General features: G+C 39.4%; 1 protein-coding gene across 1 annotated transcript in view; it reads left to right on the forward strand.

Moving 5' to 3' along the window:
• PCSK2 (proprotein convertase subtilisin/kexin type 2) overlaps nt 1–18,437 on the forward strand; it is a 103,453-nt gene that overhangs the window by 49,411 nt on the left and 35,605 nt on the right. Inside the window, exons 4-5 of the mRNA XM_051792684.1 lie at nt 305–413; nt 2,010–2,047. Coding sequence (XP_051648644.1) covers nt 305–413; nt 2,010–2,047 — 147 coding nt within the window. The remainder of the gene's footprint in view (nt 1–304; nt 414–2,009; nt 2,048–18,437) is intronic.

Here is an 18,437-nt window from a genome sequence, read left to right on the forward strand (position 1 = left end):
GATTGACCCACTGGCTTGACATGCTTAAGCAGAAAAGTCTTTTTTGGAGTCCAAAAGATTCAGTCTTTAACCAAATCTTATAAACCACAAAAAATTGGATTTACCCAGTATTGGTTTTTTTAGGGTTTTTTACAGTTACATTGTTGCAGTAGATATGATTATGTACAGATGTGCACCCCAAAACAAATGGGATATATTTTCCGTACCAAAGGTACATGCAAAGACATAAAGAAAAATTCCGTTGCTGTGGGAATATGTCAGTCAAGTAAAAAAAGCTATTTTTCTTTTTCACTGATGTTATTAGATTAACACTGGTCAAGCAGATGGGACGCCTGGACTTGACCTTAATGTAGCTGAAGCATGGGAGCTGGGATACACAGGGAAGGGAGTAACCATAGGAATTATGGATGATGGTAAGTGAAGACTGAGTGCTAATTTAATATTTTTAAGTAGCTTTTTTTCATGTAGTCAAAGTCAAAAAAAATATTAAAAAGTAATACTAGATTGCTTATAGTGGTGAGACTATTAGCCTCCATAAAGACTTTGAGATCTTCAGGGAAAATATGATATAGAAAGACTTCACTAGGGATACCGAGGCATGGATATCCAAATATTAAAAGTAGTTTGCAATATCACTCAGATATCTTCCAGGGCAAACTGTAATGGCCCTTGAGCCAAAGTAAAAACTCCCCTTAACTTCTGTAGGCACTGACTAGGGGATGTAATTGCTCTGCAAAAAATACTTAGGAAAATGTTTTCTGGGTTACATTATTCTCAAAGTCATACTTGACAGCTGAAATAATTAAACACTTTCATGCTGAATGTCAATGAAGATCTGCATACTAAATATATTACTAATTTGAGGCTAAGTTCAGGAAAGATGAACATAAAAGTTACAGTTGAAGTTATAGTTGTTCTACTTATGGGTTCCTTGCTGAAGTACAGGAATTCTGTGCAGTCTCTCAACACTTTTCTTTGGAATAAATTTTGAATATTTTCCTTTTATGAAGAAAGAATGATATTAAAAATAAATAACTAAAATATTTGAATCCACGTATGTTTTCTAGGGTCAACTGAGATCTGTCCTCACTTACTTCTGTTCCTCGTTTGCTTACTCCTAAGACAAGGTTTTTGTGGAAATAAGAAAGTAAACTGGATACTAGGAAGAAATTCTTTATTGTGTGGGTGGTGAGATACTGGAACAGGTTACCCAGGGAGGTTGTGGGTGCCCCAACCCTGGAAGTGTTCAAGGCTAGGTTGGATAAGGCCTTGAGCAACCTGGTCTGTATATTGATGAAAGATCAATCTCGTGGGAGAGATGATCTCTAATGTGTCACAATTTCATTGATCCCAGAGAGGCGGGACTTGGCTTTCAGATTATGACTGTGATGGGAATGATGGCAAACTATTCAAGCTTCAGGTCAAATTAAGCCGAATGCCCATCAGATACAGCTTTTAGAGAAAGCTTTGCCTTATAATTTGTTTCCAGTAACTCCAGAAAAGACGGCCTGAATAACAGGATTCTTCACTGAGGCTTTTGTTGCTCATTTACCATTTGGATCAGTAAGGTACAAGGGTCTCTTCATAGAAATCTAGTGCTAAGGACACTACAAAATTGGAGATAATCTCTCATCAGAATAACCATGATGATATGGCATTCTCATTGCAAATAGAATAGAGCTTATAATGGTGTTGTGGTTGGAGAGACACAACAGAGAAATAATGAAAATGTAATATGGGATTGCTGGCCATTTCTTTGTATGTTTTAACTGGATATGTAATAGCTCAGGTTATCCCATTTGAATGTAGATCTGCTGCTTCTGTTATACCTTCCACTAGGATTTGTACATTTGCCATTAGAATGAGTATATTCCACACCAGTGCCCTGTTACAGTCTTTGCCATGATCATTTTCCTATGGTTGCAAGGGAATCTTGTCCTGAAATCATCTGAAAATTTTTTTTGAAAGTTGTAACCGTTGGTTTCTGTTCTGTCATTGTCTTATTGCAGGAATTGATTATCTGCATCCAGATCTTGCATCAAATTACGTAAGTAAACGCTGACCTTTTCTGTAAAGTGTGGATTTTCTTATTATTATAGTCCCTCTGCTACAAAATTTTAAATAGTGAGTAGACCAGCAGTGTACAGCTGAACTTCTGATCTTACAATGATGAATTTCCCATTGAAAGAAGCAGACTGAAAATGGGACTACCTATGCAAGGAATGGCAAGGTGACAAGGCTCTTTGTGAGGAATGACAGTGCTACATCACATTGCATGAGCTACAGCTTGCAATATTGGATTTGGGACAGAATGAGTAACCTGTGAATTGGCTCTAAATCCTACTATTAAGATGCAGAATGCTGCTGTCACTTGGAGGGCCATGGAGCTGTGGGATGTGGCAAGGCTTTTAAAAGCCTACAGGAACAGTTTAATTCCTTACTAACAGGTGTTTTGATCCAGTGCTTCAAAGCACACGCAGGGCAGATTGTGTGTTCTCAGCACATACTGTGCCAGTTTATTGTTCCTCAAGCCTCAGATTTCATACCTTTGGACTAGAGATTTTCATATTTCTTAACTCTTCCAGGCTCTCTCCAACCCCCTGTTGATGCTGGCACTCCTATCTCCAGGTGCCTACAAGGGCTCCCAGCACCCATGGGCTGCTCTGGCACTGTGCTTGTGCCAATTCCTTGGGTCATGGGCAACAAGAGGCTCCTTGCCAGGGGAGTTGGAGTGTCTCTGCTTGAGGTCTTGCTTTTCTCCTACAGTCAGTGTCTTCCTGAGGGAAGCCCAGGCTGCTTCAGCTGAGCAATGCAGTTTAGTTTGCAATTGCAACTAAATGAAAAAAAAGAACAAAGACAGCTGGAGATTTTGATACAAATATGAGCCATTCAGATAGAACAGCTCCAAAATCAGAAAGGCTGTTATTTTTACATACTTGCAGATTGGAAACTAATACACAGAATGAAAACCTATTTGTTGTTGCAAGTAGCAAAGCACATTTGGTAGATAATAAATGGCTATAGAAGGTGTTTGTGTTGCACAAGGATTCCGGAAAACAACTGACCACAGAGTGCAGATTAGCCAGTTTCACTCCTTATGAACTGGCTTAATAACTTGATGATAGCTAATTAAACCCTATGCCCCGACTGCAAAATTCTCTCCCAAGAGAAATAATTCAGTAGGATGTTCCCAGAAGGATGTTCCCATAAAGTGATAGAAATAAAGAAGATTGTAAAAGACAGCCTTTTTCTTTGCAAGAATTGTGCTCTGTATATGTTCTAGAATGTGATGTGGGCACAGCACATGCTCTACACTCACTTTTCAGCAGCAGGCATAGACAGAGAATGTGGGAATATTATTTTTCCAAAAATCATATTTCTAATAAACAAGCAAAAAGTCTGTACAGCGTATGTAATGTAACAGTTCTGTTGTTAACAGTGGATTTAGGATTATGCCCAGAAACCAAGAATAGATTTCGCTGTAATACAGTATTTTCTCTTTAAATTCCAAAAATATTTTCTGTTTGATGGATTCAATTTGTCAGGCTTGGCAGAAATGTATTGTTTTTAGAGTGGCATTAGTGAGTGTTCTGGAAATGAATGGAAAATGACACAGAGAATGACTGTGCACAGACATGATGGTAGAAATCATGAAATAATGGAGCTAGAGAGAAATCTGAGGATTGAGAAAAGAGATATTGGGTTGCAAATTGAAGAAGAAAAGCTGTCTGGGCATGGGGACAGCAAACTTTTAATGGCAGTCATGAAAGACTTGTGAGGAGACTGACCTTGAGATGAGAATCTGAAACGGTTTGTGTAGGATTGACTTTGTCCAAGCAAGGAGAGGTTCTGTAGTGGAGCAGTGATCAGGCTGTGGAGGGATACAAGAAGATTGTCTGGCCAATACAAGTTGCAGAATTAGGCAACAAGGATAAGACAGTCATTAAAGGAGCAGCAGAAACTCCGCATGAAAGATCACAGTCTTAAAGGAGATAACACCCCAATGCTTTTAATACAGAAATACAAAAATACGAGCTGTCACATGAAATCTCTGGTTCCAGGCTGTCACAGCACTGTGTCTGAGAGGTGGCTGAAAGTTGACTCCTTCTCCTGCTGCTAAAACCTGCCAGCCCCTCCCTCACCCAAGCACAGCACAGCAGTTGTGGGGTTTGGTTCACCTGTGCTTTGCCTCTCGCCAAGAGGCTGCACAGGCCTCCTTGAATCCCAGGATATCCTGCTCTGGCAGCATCTGCTGTCTCTCAGAGGCCACAGGGCCCTTTTTTCCCAGTAGGCAGTAATTTGGGCATGAACTGAAGACAAGGACTTAAATTCAGCTGAAGGAAGCATCAGTTTAGATGTAAAAATGGAATGAAACCAGTCTCTTAAGGAACGAGCTGTTACCTCGCTTCTGGCTGGCACAATTGCAATCACTTTTGTATGACTCCTGTACCACATGTTTGCTGTTTCACAACATCTGCACTTCTCTGAAGTTATATTGTTTATTTTTTTAGGAAATTAAAAGCTTGTAACTTATATTATCAAGTGTGTAAGTGCCTGCGTACCCTGGTAATGTCTGTACATCTTGCTTGGAAAATCGGGAGCAATTAGAGAGTCTCTCAAAAGTGGTGGTTTTGGCAGTTGAGCATTTTCAAGTATAAAAACTTGGCATTGGTTAGTCAGTTTAATTTGGCTTTTACAATTTTGACTTTTGGGGTTTCTTCCATGAATAGTTTAATGGGGGTTAGCACTTAGATGAAATGGAGTGTCAGGGAAGGAAAAGGTCTTTCTGAAGAAAAAGCCAATTTGTATTTTTTCCTAAAACTGCTGAACCTGTCATATGGAGTGCACTTCTATCCGTATTTTTCTTTGCAGTTTTTGAGCTTTACTGCTTGAATCATCCATTTCTGGTTTTAATGCACTTTATATACATGGAAAGGAATGTGCCTGCTCACAGTCAGGATGCACTGCTCTTCCAGCACCACCTCCCAGCTTGCTGCAGTATATCTACTTGCTTTTCTGGGATATGGGGGCTATGGCAAAGCTGGAATTTTCCATTCTGCACTGTGAATGCAGAGAGACTCGTTGTCAAACAATCTATATTTTCTTCCAAGCCTTGGAAACCCTGCAGAGGTTCAACCTTCAGGAAATTATTTTTTTCCCCATAAAGAGAGTCCTTCATTATGAACTGTTAATTAGAAAGCTGGAGCCTAATGTACTCTATGGTTTTCTTTCAACTCAGAATGTACATATAAAGCCAGCAATTTTCAGGGCTGACTTCTCCAAGATACAGCATCTGAGTGAGAAAGAAAGTGAAGTTACAAGGGCTGCATATGAGGTATGTCTAATAAAAGAAGAAAACAGCAGCCGTGGGGGATGGACATTACAAATTTCAGTACATTGTTTTAAAGAAAAAACCTAAGAGAGCAAACAGAGATTTTTTTCATGTTTACAGAAACATAAGCTGAGCTCTCTCTCATATCAGTTTGTACTGTGGTATTTTATACTTAGCCACTGTCTGCTGGTGAAGGTCAGTGTAGCAGCATTATCCCACTTAGAGCAGCAGGGAGCTGATCATCTCCTGTAAGTGGGTTTGTCCCTGATTAGCAGTAGTGAGGAAAATCAGGATCCCACCAAGAGACTCGGGCCAGGAGTAGAAAATTGCCGGTTTCAGTGTCTGAACTCTGCCTGAAGCTGAAAGCCTGTTTCAAAAAACCTAGGGAGGGAAAGAGAACAAACACTGTAGGAAAACCAGAGGCAACCGTGTGAGTAGGTAACGTTTTCACAAAGTATCAGTAAATGTAGGATGAGAATCATGCAGCAATTCTTAGTAATAGATAGTAATTGAAGATACTCAAATAAGAAAGAAGATTTTGAAATCTGTGAAGTTACACAGATGTAACATTCACAAACTAGTGCGCAGTCATCTGAGCAGCTCTTCATTGCTGGCCTTACCCAAACTTCCTGTCTTTTCTTCTCTGTACCATGGATCATTATGGTGCAACCTTATCTTCCAAGGTCACTGCCAACTGTCATTCAAGCCATCCATGGGAAAGGCCCTATGAGGGAAGACTTTTTGGATTTACCCCAGGGTTAATTGATGTTTTCTGTAATCTACCATTTCTTGTTCAGATGTGAACAGCAGATGGTCTTACCTGTCTTCTCTTTACATTTTGTTGACATCTCCAAACACTCCATACACTTCGTTGAGCCTCTCTCTCACAGGTTTTGGTAAATTGTCACCAGCTAATATGATAACAGCTCCCCCTAGCTTGCTGAGAGGCAAGTGAGAGCATATTTTTGGAATAATTATCACATAAGCAGTGAAGCAGGGAAATGTTCTACTTCTGTTGCGAGCGGCATTTGCCATTGTTTGCTAGAGGAACAAAAACATCGTTGAATAATCTTTTCAGCCACAAAAGAAATAAGAAATAGTACAGGCAATAAATTATATGCTGCAATATGTGCAGCAAAGCATAGTGACAGCACAAAGGATCTTCTTTCTTTTAGAAAATCTGTTTTTCCTTCATTAGCATGAATTTCTGAGTATGCTTTGGACTCCCTGCATGCCACCAAAAGGACCAGCAAACTGTTCATTGCCTGATCACAGTGATTCACCAGAACAAACCATCAATATCTCTACTAAAATCACTGGGACCTAGTTGTGGGGTTTTGTGAGTTGACAGAGCTCCACTGACATCTATTGAACCATGTGCTGCTTTGACCCTGATGATCACCCCAAAATCCCAGCTGATGTAATTGCCTGAGTCAAACAGAGTTCACGTGTAAATGGTGGGGAGAAAAATGTTACCCTTCCAAATCTAATATTTGTTGGAAATACTCTGAAGACCTTGAAAAGCTCCCAGTGTCTCTGCATGGTCATTAATGTCAACCCAGGGGATCCACAGGGATCGCAGAGCCAAACCATAGCAGAGTCAGGGAATGATTCCACTTGTCTTCATGAGACCCCATTCCTACAGTAGGATTTTCAAAAGACCCTGAGACACTTACACTGCCATTTCCTACTGCATTTCAAAGGCTTATTGAGCACATGCACTAGACACTAAATTTCAATAAACCCTTACTGCTAATAAATCAAATGTATTTATTTTATGGGCAAACTGTGTGCTGCCCATCGTTGCTAGTGCCTAGTTTTAATTGTAATGTTGAAATAGCACTTATTATCAAAAAATAAAGAACAGAATAAACTTGTTTCAGGTTTTTCAGCACATCACTAATTAGATTTTGGGTTGGCTGGTTTCATTTGTGTTTTTTGGTGTTGCTTTGGAGTTGAGTTTTTGCTAACTGGTCTCTAAAATAAAAACACTTTATAACAATTAAAAATTATCAACCAAAACCTGGGATAAATTCATAATACGTCCTGCTAGCACTAAAAATGCAGTAAGAACACTGATGGATGGATGCTGTTGCAAGCAGATTGTGGCAGAAATTTCATGAAGAAATTGCTGAGACAGAATGAAGGAGAGATGATTTGTGTCACAGAGCTGTGTTTGCAGCTGAAAACTGGATTTCTCTCACTGAAAGATGTTATGCAATGGCTCTGCTAGAGCCCATTTTGAGAGATCTGGACTCTGAATGCTTGACAAGTTCTGGGGCTTGGTGCTTAGCACGATCCATGCTGGAGCTGCCACGGCTCCACTGATGTGGGCCTCTCCAGAAGGATCGACTGATTTACAGTGGCCGTAAAATATCCTCAAAACACAGCTCCTTTGGATTAAGAAGATACTAACACATTGTAAGTGTATTTGCCTGAGATTATTTTCAGAGCACTGAATGCTGGCAAAAAGTTTCCAGCTTTATTATATATTAGAACCACCTGAAAGGGATAATCTTCAAGTTAAATGCACTCCTGATGTGTAAGCAACATGAGATGGTTCCAAAGACACTCCTTTTGCAAACTAACAACCACTCATTGTCCACAGCATTTATTTTTCTCTGTAATCAATGTACTTAATTAATCAGCTGCACACTGAGAAAGTGCAAGGTGGCTAATTGCTTTAATCATTAAGCACTGGTATTAATTTTCACTTAAGGCATCATCTGTGGAAAGTAAATTAAGATTGTTGAAATGAGAAATGCACAGGGATGGAAGAGAGTAGTGGATATTTCTACATCAGTTCTGGCTGATGCTTTTGCAACTGGCTTGTGCTTCTCTCCAGGGTCTCTCCAAGTAAGTCTTTTGGAAATATTTTCTTCTTTTATTTAGGCAGGAAAAGCAGAGGAAAGATGTTGGTCTTCACTGTTTGCCGTGGAGGGAGCTGGCGTTGCTTCGATTGTTTGTTTGTTTGTTTTTTTTCTAATTGTCTGCCTTTCTGCAGACCAATTAGCTTTTGGAACTGGCCAGAAATCTTCCATTAGAACAGCAGTTTTGCTAGTAAAGATGAGTGGTTTATAAAATTAAAGAGTCCACTGGAAAATTGAAGTGAAATATTTTTGTTTTGGATCAGTTCAACCTAATTTTAAATGTTTGACTTCTAGAACATGCTGAAATAAAACAGCAGCAAAAAAATCCCACTCTGATGCATGGTCCACTTGGGAGAACAAGGTCAGACACACAGTCCCCTGGAGGCAATGCACACCATGGAATTTTAAAACCAAGTTCAGCAAATTGAAGGAAAGAGCTTTTATTTCCCCAAAGTGAAAATAATACATTTTGGGTTGAAAATGCTAAAAAAAAGGGAAGATTTTTCCATTTGAAAGCTCTTATTTTCTGTTTTTCTAAGAATAGTTATTTTAACTTCTCATAGTATGTGGAAATCTATGAATGTCCATCAGTATTCAAATGGAACTTAATTAAAATTTATACTGTAGTTACATTTTGGCTACCGAGATATCACCAGGGAAGTCTAAATTGGTGCATGTGGGGAATTGTAGTCCCTCAGAAAGCTTCATCAAAATCTGATGAGTGTTAGAGAGAGATTTTTGGGCCCAGTGATGATTTAGGCAAGGAGAGTTGCAAACCCACTGTTACCTAGTGGGCATGCAACTGGTTTTACAAGGAGAGTTTTGGCCAAGCCCTCTGGATAAGCCAAACTTGCAAAGCAAAAGAGGAGAGGAGAGCAGGGATGCTCAAGGAGTCCCCTTTCTCCTGCGAAACCATAATGACCTAAATACAGTAGATAAAGATGCAGATGATCTGCAATACTTTAAACATCTATCTTTCACTGAACTTGTAAATTAATTAGGTTAATTTGAAATTAATGTAATCTTTTCTGTCCTGGCACTTCATCTTGGCATGGTTGTTTGCTTTGCATTGTTTGATTTTAGTTGTAATTATTTTCTCCATATTAATACTTTACTTCTTGGTAGCTATGTAGGTAGTTAAGATATTTTTAAACACCTACCCTATTTCGGATTGCTCTGATTTAAATATAATTTTCTTAATTTCTGTTGCATTCCCAACAGAAGCAATAAGCATAAGAAACATCTCTTACCAGGGAACAAAATGGCAGCGCACAATGTCTAATAAAATTTTGGCCACACTGAAGTCACTGATAGTTTTTCTGTACAGTTCAGAGAAATCTGAAATTTGGCAGATACTACAAGTAACAGGTTTGTAATATTTCTTCTGCTGTGTATTCCTTTTTTTTTTTTTTAATCATCACAGTAAGAGGCATCAGCTTCAATAGAGCAAATAATGATACCAAGAGCTGTGGAAACATGACTACCTGGGATAACATGTTTTGCTGTAGAACAGGAGCTTGTATGCAATGAAATTTTGGCTGCTTCCAGTACTATGTAGCTACTGTTTGGTGAAATTTAAATGGATGTGGTAGCGCAGACCGCAGTCACATGTCCCCTCTGTTTTCCTTACTTGTAAGCATTGATGTAGATTGGGGATTGTTGGAAATGTTTTGCAGGCAGGTTGTGTTCTGAATTTTATTAAATGAGGTGAATCTCTCTTTGAATATGTACCGAGGAGAGCACAAAGATTGTGCTGTGTTCAGGGACTTCATAATTTCAATGCTGGCACATGTTTTTTAGAATTGCTTCTTATGAGAAACTAAATCACTTTAATTCAGTGGCACTTAACTCAGTTGCAGAATTAGTCAACCATGATACCCTGTCTGACTGATGTAATTATGAACTTTTCTGTCAGTCAGCTAATGATACCTAGGATATTTCTTGAATTTACACATTGAGTAAATTATTGTAAAAACATTCACTGTGATTAAATATACTAATCTTTAGGAGAAAAATCTGGAATGATCATGTACTATTTAAAAGCATAAATACCTGCAGAATATACTATCTGTGGATTTCCATGAGAACATTCTGAAGATCCCACCTTCTCTTCCTGTAATTTTGGATTTAGCTGTCCATTGGTTTGGCTGATTCCACATGGAATAAGCAATGCAAACTTTTTAATTAATGCAAAGGCATATAAATTGGTGCATTAAAATCCCTGAGAGCCCAGCATGTCTTAACAGATATTCACATAATTAATACTCCCCTGGCATGCTCACAAACCATGCTAATGAGGTCAGCGTGCATCTGGAATAAAGCAGAATAGATCCTCAAGACCTTTTAACTCTGAGGCTTATAAATCAACCTGTGTTTGGTTTCTGTGACAGAAGAAATGTAGATAATAAGTTTGCATTATGTTTTTGAGTCTCTTCTCTGAAATTTTCACCTCCTTTTGGTTCACCTAAAATGTCACTTTTGTGTCCATTCATCTTCTTCAATATTTATGCAATTTAGGTGGAACACGAGCTGTGCAGTTATTAAGTTTCTTCTCTTGTTAGCTGAGAAACCTTTCACAAGAAGGAAAACATTCAACTGCTTTTCTGTCTCATCTGTTCTCACTTCTAGTTCCTATGCATCACCAGATTAGTTCTCCCTGTCCTCCCCTCTCCATAACCACTGCAAACCAGGTCTCTCTGTTGTAGCTAAACTCCCAAACCACCTAAGCCACGTTGATTTGCAAAGCCACAGTTTGTCAGTTCCATAACAAAGACTGGTGTTACCTCTGAAGGTGGTCACCCTTAACAACCTGCCAGGTTTGTTTTATGAATGCCATTACAACCACGGGCCCAGCATTCCTGCACTTAGCTGTGAGCATTGCTGACAACTGATCAGTTTTAACGAATCTGTGATGCCAATACCTGCTAACGACACACCACAGCAGAGTGTTGGCTCTCCCAGCCCAAGTGACTACTCTTTGCCCAGACTATGTCATGCTAAATGACTGGGCTTGAATGACTGCTGAGTTTGTATTGCAGGCTCTGAGCTATTGATTTTCTTACAATAATGGAAAAAAATTCTCCCTTATCCCCAACATGCCACTTAAGAGACCTTTATGCTGTGATCTGAATCTTGCTGTGCTTGGTGGGAGAGCCCATGGCAGATATTGGTAGATGTTAGATTGGGATCATTGACAGAAGCAGGAGTTTTTAGCTCCCCTTCTCTTCCCACTCATCGCTCCAAGAGGCTGTAAGTGCTGGCTGCCATCAAAACTCTGCAAAGACAACCTTTACTGCAGCTCAGCACCCAGCACATATTTGATGTACTGACAGACTTGTCAGCTATTTCTTATAGGAATATAACTAAGAATAATGGACCTGAACCTTATTTCTCTGCTGCCAGCTTTATAACTCTATTACTCTCTCAACTTCAGTAGGTCACACCAATACATAATCAGAGTATCTGAAAGGGGAGAAAAAATCCATGTATTGGAAAGGGAATGCGGGCCAGGTTTTTATTAAAAACAGAACACTAAAGCTAGGTGAAATTAGTGTTCACAGTATTTTTCAGTGAAAGTCATTGCACAGTTTGTATTTCCTACTATGGTAAAATAATCCAGTGGCCCATAAATCTCTAGCCACTCATATGCCAGTTTCCCCTCCCCCCCTTAATTAAAGAAATCAAGGAGTTCATTCCATAATCTGAAGCTTTAAAGCTTTAAACTTACTGCTTGCCTTGAAAATATTTTAACAGTTACTACTTGCTTAATTTATTTGTGTTTTACTAATTTTATTGTTTTAGCCAAATAACTCCCTGTAAACATATCTCCTGGTATTTTGTGGTTACAGCTTAGGGATTCTTCTGCATCTCCTCTGAAAATTAAGGATTGTTTGGCTGAGCAGAAATAGGTTTCAGTGTTCTGTAGGTTAACTTGCCTTCAGAGCTTTGGCTCTGAGTAATTAACAACTGGCGATGTGCTTCAGGTTTTCTCCACATCAACCTGAAAACTGTGGAGCAGCCTAAGAATGCCAAGAGGTGAATCATGAAGCAGTGTCTCTATTATAAACACAAGTTCATTTGGCTGCTTGCTTTTTAATAAAGTGTCATGCCGCCCTCAGTTTCTTACCTGTTTCCCTACATCAGATAAAGATGCAGGGGAGAGGAAATGAAAGGTTTTTCAATAAGCTAGTTTTATTTGTAAAAATTGATTAGAAAAAAAATTCTCCACCTCTTAAAAATTCTGCCCAACCTAAATTTTCTCTGAGTCTTTGTGATTCCTTTTTATTTTTGGTCCTCTTTAACTATATACCTCTGAGCCAAGCGTTAGCAAACAACCACAGGTTTAGATGGCATTTAGCTGGATGCATTTGGACTCTCATTTTGTTCACTGGAAAAACATTCAACAATCCTGGTACCTAAGAATGGAATTGCTAATTTCTTCTGTTCTTTGGAGCTGGAAAATGTTTGTGCTTAGTGTGCTATACAGCACTGCTGTACTGCCCATCTGCTTTATCCCCATGTGAAATAAAAAGCGTGTTTAGCTGCAACCTTTCTTTTTGAAGATGCTTATGTGCTGAAGAGCACCAGCCAGCAGTGTAACTCGTGTTGGTTCTGTGAATTTGTCTGCAGGGGAAGTAGGAAGGAAATTAGTGGGGAAAAGGTAAAATAAGTGATTCCGTGACATTGCAGTGTGAAGTGGTATTGTAGAAGGATCATCAGTTACTTGACAAAGAAATCTGTTTAATGTAGAAAAGAAAACAATTCGAGATTATCTTAGTGAAACTATTTTTCTTCATAACTAACTGTAGCTTTAAATGCTACCTTAATGAAGATAAATGTTAATGTGAGACTCCATGTTTTTTCCAACTACCTTTTTTGTTTGTTTGTTTTTAAAACTAAGCAGTGAAAAACTTTCAGCCTTGCAAAATAAGTTAGATCAGAGATGGGACAGCCAACATGTCTTCCTATAAATTCAGAAGCTGGATTATTAGAATTCTTACTGCTTGTTATCTCAACTATTTTTACTGGTCTAAATAATAAGTAATCACCTCTTTGTTGTTTGCAGTCAATTTATCGTCTTTTGTCTGTAATTCTACTAGTTTTGGCCTAATCCCAGATGCTTGGTGAGTGTTGAAGGAATTGAAGGAAGAACTTTTTCAGTGATAACTACAAAACGAAATCGCCATTGTGGTCTGCTCTGTACTTGTTCGTTCTGTGGGCAAGCAGAGCCTCTAGTGAATACCTGAAACTGGAATACCAGAAGGGCTTATGGGCACTTCAGGTATTATTCTGGGCCAAGCACACTATTCCATCCATTTCAAGTGATGCTCTGATGTATTATTCGATGGCTGTTTTGAAAAGGAGAATAGCAGACAAGTGTGCTGCTGTCTTATTCATTATTCAAGATCTGGCTGGTGTTGTCTGGCTCAGTATTTTTACTTGTAGGATGTACCTGTACGAACTGTAATTTTTGTTTCTGGAGAGAGATGGCAAAACTCACCAACTGTGAATTTGCTCTTGAAGGTTAATATTTTCGAACACAACTTTGTATATATTCTCTGTGTTGACAAGGTCTTGAATACAGCTCTGAATTTGCTGAATAGTAATATAGGACATATCCATTAGTTCATGTAGAGGCACAATTTACGAAATTGCAGATTTTTTTCTTTTTCATTTCCATTTAAAACCCCCCACAAACCAAACCAGAATATAACAGTGTGCTTCCCATGGCAGAGAGGAGAGGGCTTACTGTATGACAGGTGACTGAGCAGCAGTGCCTCTGTTTTTCATTAATGACCTTTAAGGCTTATAGCACCTCTCCTAGGCTAAATATCATGTTGACTCCTTTTTCGCCTCCTGGTGAGCATATTCCATTTTCTTAAGGTTGTGTGTACAAAACTGAATTTCATTTTTCCACCACATGACATTGGGAGTTATTTTAATACAGTTTCTCCGAGATGTTCTATGTTGTAATTTGAGCCCGGGGGTTTGCTCACTCTTTGGAACAGTAAAGAAATCAAACAAGCGAAAGGTATCTTCTACCTGAGATCTCTAAAGATTTGTAGTTGCCTAAGAGGGTAAGACCAGATGTCATCTCTGTTAAAAATGTTTCTCTTCTTTGAAAAGATACAAATCTCTGGGCTAAATTCGCCAGTGCTTTAACGTCATGAGTAGAATCAGACTGTGACCAGTGGGATGTGTGTCTTTAATTGTATCCTGGATTAAGTAGCATGTGGGCATAGATATATTCCTCGAGTTACAGAGAAAAAGAGAAGTATATGTGAATTACGCTACAGAGGCCTGTAAAGTCATATAAAAATTTATGGGCTTGCTGCATTATTCAAGGTATATAATTTTATTACAGAGCTGAGCAACACATGGGACAACTGATTTACTGTTATAGTCATATTTTACAAAATGAATGTTTTCCACAGAAGATTTTACTGCATATATTTTAAAAAGTACAGGGCAATTTTTGGAAAATTCTGGTCTAATCTTGTTTTTAAGGAAAGCAGAATTTTATACACAGGCAAAAGTTTAATCATTTGTGCCATGGTATACAAGCTGTTACTTAATAAATGATTGAAAGGGTCTCATCATGTGATCCAGTACTCTTCTGTTAGCATTTTATTTGGCATAGAGGCTAGAAAGCAGAAATAGAGATATGCCTTAAAAAGCAATACCATTCCTCTCTGTAATAGCTTTTTTTATTATGTAATAGGTGTTTTTCGTAAGTAATTGTGTATATATGGTGACTGATAAACATCAGGTTCAAATCACTTTGCAACAATGAGCTGGTTTTAATTGAACACCAGGGATAGGACTCATCTTGTTCTAACACTGAGTCCTTAATGACTAAGCTAAGACTAGATGCCAGTCTGTGGTCGGTGTCCAAGATTGGTGGCTTGAGTCCTCCCTGGAGGAAAAGATCTGGCAACTACCTTAGATATTGAAAACCAAGTGAAAGACACTTCAAGTCCAAGAGAAGGAACTGCCAGTAGGTTAGTTTGGCATTAAAACTGGACACTGAATCACCTGAGTGGAAAAGCAAAGTGTTTTCATTTCAGTGTGTTGTTGCAGATTCTCATCTGCACTGCTTTTGATTGCAACCTCCCAGGGTCCTACCCTGATTAATTCTCCATGTTAGCGATAAATTCTCTCTTGCTGCCTGCTGGGGACTCCAGCCTGTGGAGGAGAATGGCAGACCACAGATTTTAATAATTCACTTCCCAAAACACAAGATGAAATATTTTAGCTATCCACCGAAGCAGTTTCCTTTTTGGTGCAGTGTTGAAACTGATTTAATTTCTCACTTATGGTTAAAAAATAAAATAAAAAATTAACAAAGGCTGAGACATATATTTGTGGATTTGATCTTTAAATTAGGAACTTAAAGCAGCCCATTTGTACTTGTCTCTGATGTTTCATTACCCATTTTACTGCTTTCATAGTGTGGGTGGAATATTCCTCACTGTCTTTTCTCAAAGACCATAATGAAGATAAATTGTGCAGTCAGTAGTTGTTTTCTTTCAAGAATTCTTCTTAATTTTGCCCTTTGTGGATGGTTCCTGCAACATTAGGTATCTTTTTCCTTTGAGTGCAGTAATCCAAAATGAAGCGAATGAGAGGATGTGGGAGATGCTGCACAACTTTGTTCATAGCCTGCCTGAAGTCACCTTTCCATAAGCTGGTATTGGGTTACATGGGATATACAGCAGGGCTGCAATCTGCTGTAGGGTGTCTGAATCATTCAGGCTGGAATCCCTTTGTCTGTCACTACTATGGCACAGCTAGAAGGGCTTTCCATCCATAATTTTTGTACAAGGGAATTCTAGAGTCAGGAGTGGTTGGATAGCAAGTGCGAGGTGCTCACATGTCTGGTGATGTCCTGAAAACTCAGCCTCACCAGACCCCCTTTGGTCTTAGGCTACGTAAGTAAGACTGCATTTTTTCCAGATGGGAAAATAAAACACAGCTGACCTGTGACTGAGTTTAAATTTTCATTTGTACAATATTTTTAGAATGAAGGCAGTTCTGAGTGAATATGAAGCTGGCAATATATTGAAATAATTACATTTAGTACTGAGTTAGGTCATACCTAAAAGATATGATCAGAAATCACTGGAACTAAGCTTTGTTATTTGCAGTCTGAATAGTTTCCAGGCCTTGTCTATTCCAAGGAAGTAATGCAAGAAAATTTCTTTAATTTGTGATTGAAATGCATTTCTCTCCAAAGGTTGCCAGGGTAGGCTCTATGACAGAGTAGGTTTTATCTGCTAATTAAATTACTCAGAGAGAGTCACCATTTCTCTTTTGACTTTACCATAGGATGTGGTTCTCCAGTTTGTCCTACTGGAATAGATACTGTATTAGTAATAAAGACTAAGACTGGATCTTCTGTTGACAAGCTCATTTCTTTTAAATGCCATGGTGTTATTGTTTACTTTGGCTGAACCCCCGGTGTCCACGAAGACTCTGCCCAACCACCCCTCCAGAGGGAGAAAGGAGGAGGGAAGGGGGGAAAGGAAAAAAAAACTCGCAAAACTGAGGCTGCTGAGAAAGGCGGTTTTATATTTACACAGAAAAGAAAAAGAGAACTATAAGCACTATACACATAGGGAAAACTAACAATAAAGACTACTTCCCCATGAAAGGTGTTTTCCTCCTCCGAATACTGCCGTCTATCCCGTGCAACTGTCCCGGAAGAGAAGAAGGAAGTTGTTTCCTTCTCGTCTCTTTATATCTGAGCTGCCGTAACATGGTATGGAATAGCTTATTGGTAAAATATATATCAGGTGACCTATCCTAGTTCCGTTTCCCTCCCAGGAAGGGTTACAAACCCACTACAATCTCCACCCCTTATTCCATACCATTTTACATCACACTACGTCCCATATTCTCCTATATCCCATGCTTATACAGGTCTTGTCTTCTACGGTTGTCTTATCGTTGAGCACTAGCATCAGCTTAGTTTGGGTCTTTATTGTCTGGTGACTTATTTCCTGCAGCATACAACTCAGAATATGAATTAGTTTTTTCCCAAGGTTAAATCTCCTTGAGGCACACACTGGGTTTCTCATTATCCACCAAGTATATCCTGGTCCTTGAGCAAAAACAATCCCACAAATGGGTTTGCCTTTGCTCAAGGGAGGGTTAACCCAAACTGCTTTACCTAACATACCTCTGAAGTGAATTACTGGGACTTTATCTCCATCCACAGTGTGAAGGGACTCTGACTGGGCAGGGCCAGCTTGATTGATGGAGCATCTAGTGTTGACTTTGCTACATGCTGATCCCAATTCTTGAAAGTCCCCCTACCCAATGCCTTCAGAGTAGTTTTCAACAGTCCATTACACTGCTCAACTTTTCCAGCTGCTCGTGCATGATATGGGATGTGATATACTCATTCAATGCCATGCTCCCTTGCCGAGGTGGTAACTAAACTGTTTTTGAAATGAGTCCCATTGTCTGACTCAATGCGCTCTGGGGTGCCGTGTCGCCACAGTACTTGCTTTTCAAGACCCAGAATGGTATTTTGGGCAGTTGCATGAGGCACTGGATAAGTCTCTAACCATCCAGTGGTTGCTTCCACCATGGTGAGCACATAGTGTTTACCTTGGCGAGTCTGTGGCATTGTGGTATAATCAACCTGCCAGGCCTCCCAATATCTATACTCATCCCAACCTACATGGGCATCTACATGGCGGACTCTCACAGTCAGCTTCTCAACTCGAGTGGCAATGTCTTGCCACAAATCAGCAGCCCAGATGGGTTTTACTCTACACATCCAATTAGTCTTCTTCCATCAATCCAATCACCTCTACAGAGCATTGGCTATCATCCACAAGTCAGTGCAGAGGCAAAGCCTTGGCCATTTCTCTCATTCAGCAATGTCCAGGGCCAATTGAACATCTTTCAGTTCTGTGAATTGACACCTTCTCCTTCAGTAGCTTCTGCCACTTGTCGGGTGGGACTCCAGACAGCTGCTTTCCACTTCCAGTTCTTCCCTACAATACGGCAAGAACCATAAGTGAAGAGGGCATAATGTGTTTCTCCTTCAGGTAACTGATTGTATGGTGGAGCTTCCTCAGCCCGATCCACTTGTTCTTCTTCCTCCTCATCTGCCAGACTGAAGTTTCCACCTTCAGGCCAATCTCTAGAATTCCAGGGCGATTCGAGTTTCCGATTCAGGCACATGGTATAATCAAAGCAATCCACTTACTCCATGTAGCATC

Source organism: Manacus candei, unplaced genomic scaffold (assembly GCF_025592945.1).
Source record: "Manacus candei isolate 608988 ecotype Guabito, Panama unplaced genomic scaffold, ASM2559294v1 h1tg000035l, whole genome shotgun sequence".
NCBI lineage: Eukaryota > Metazoa > Chordata > Aves > Passeriformes > Pipridae > Manacus > Manacus candei.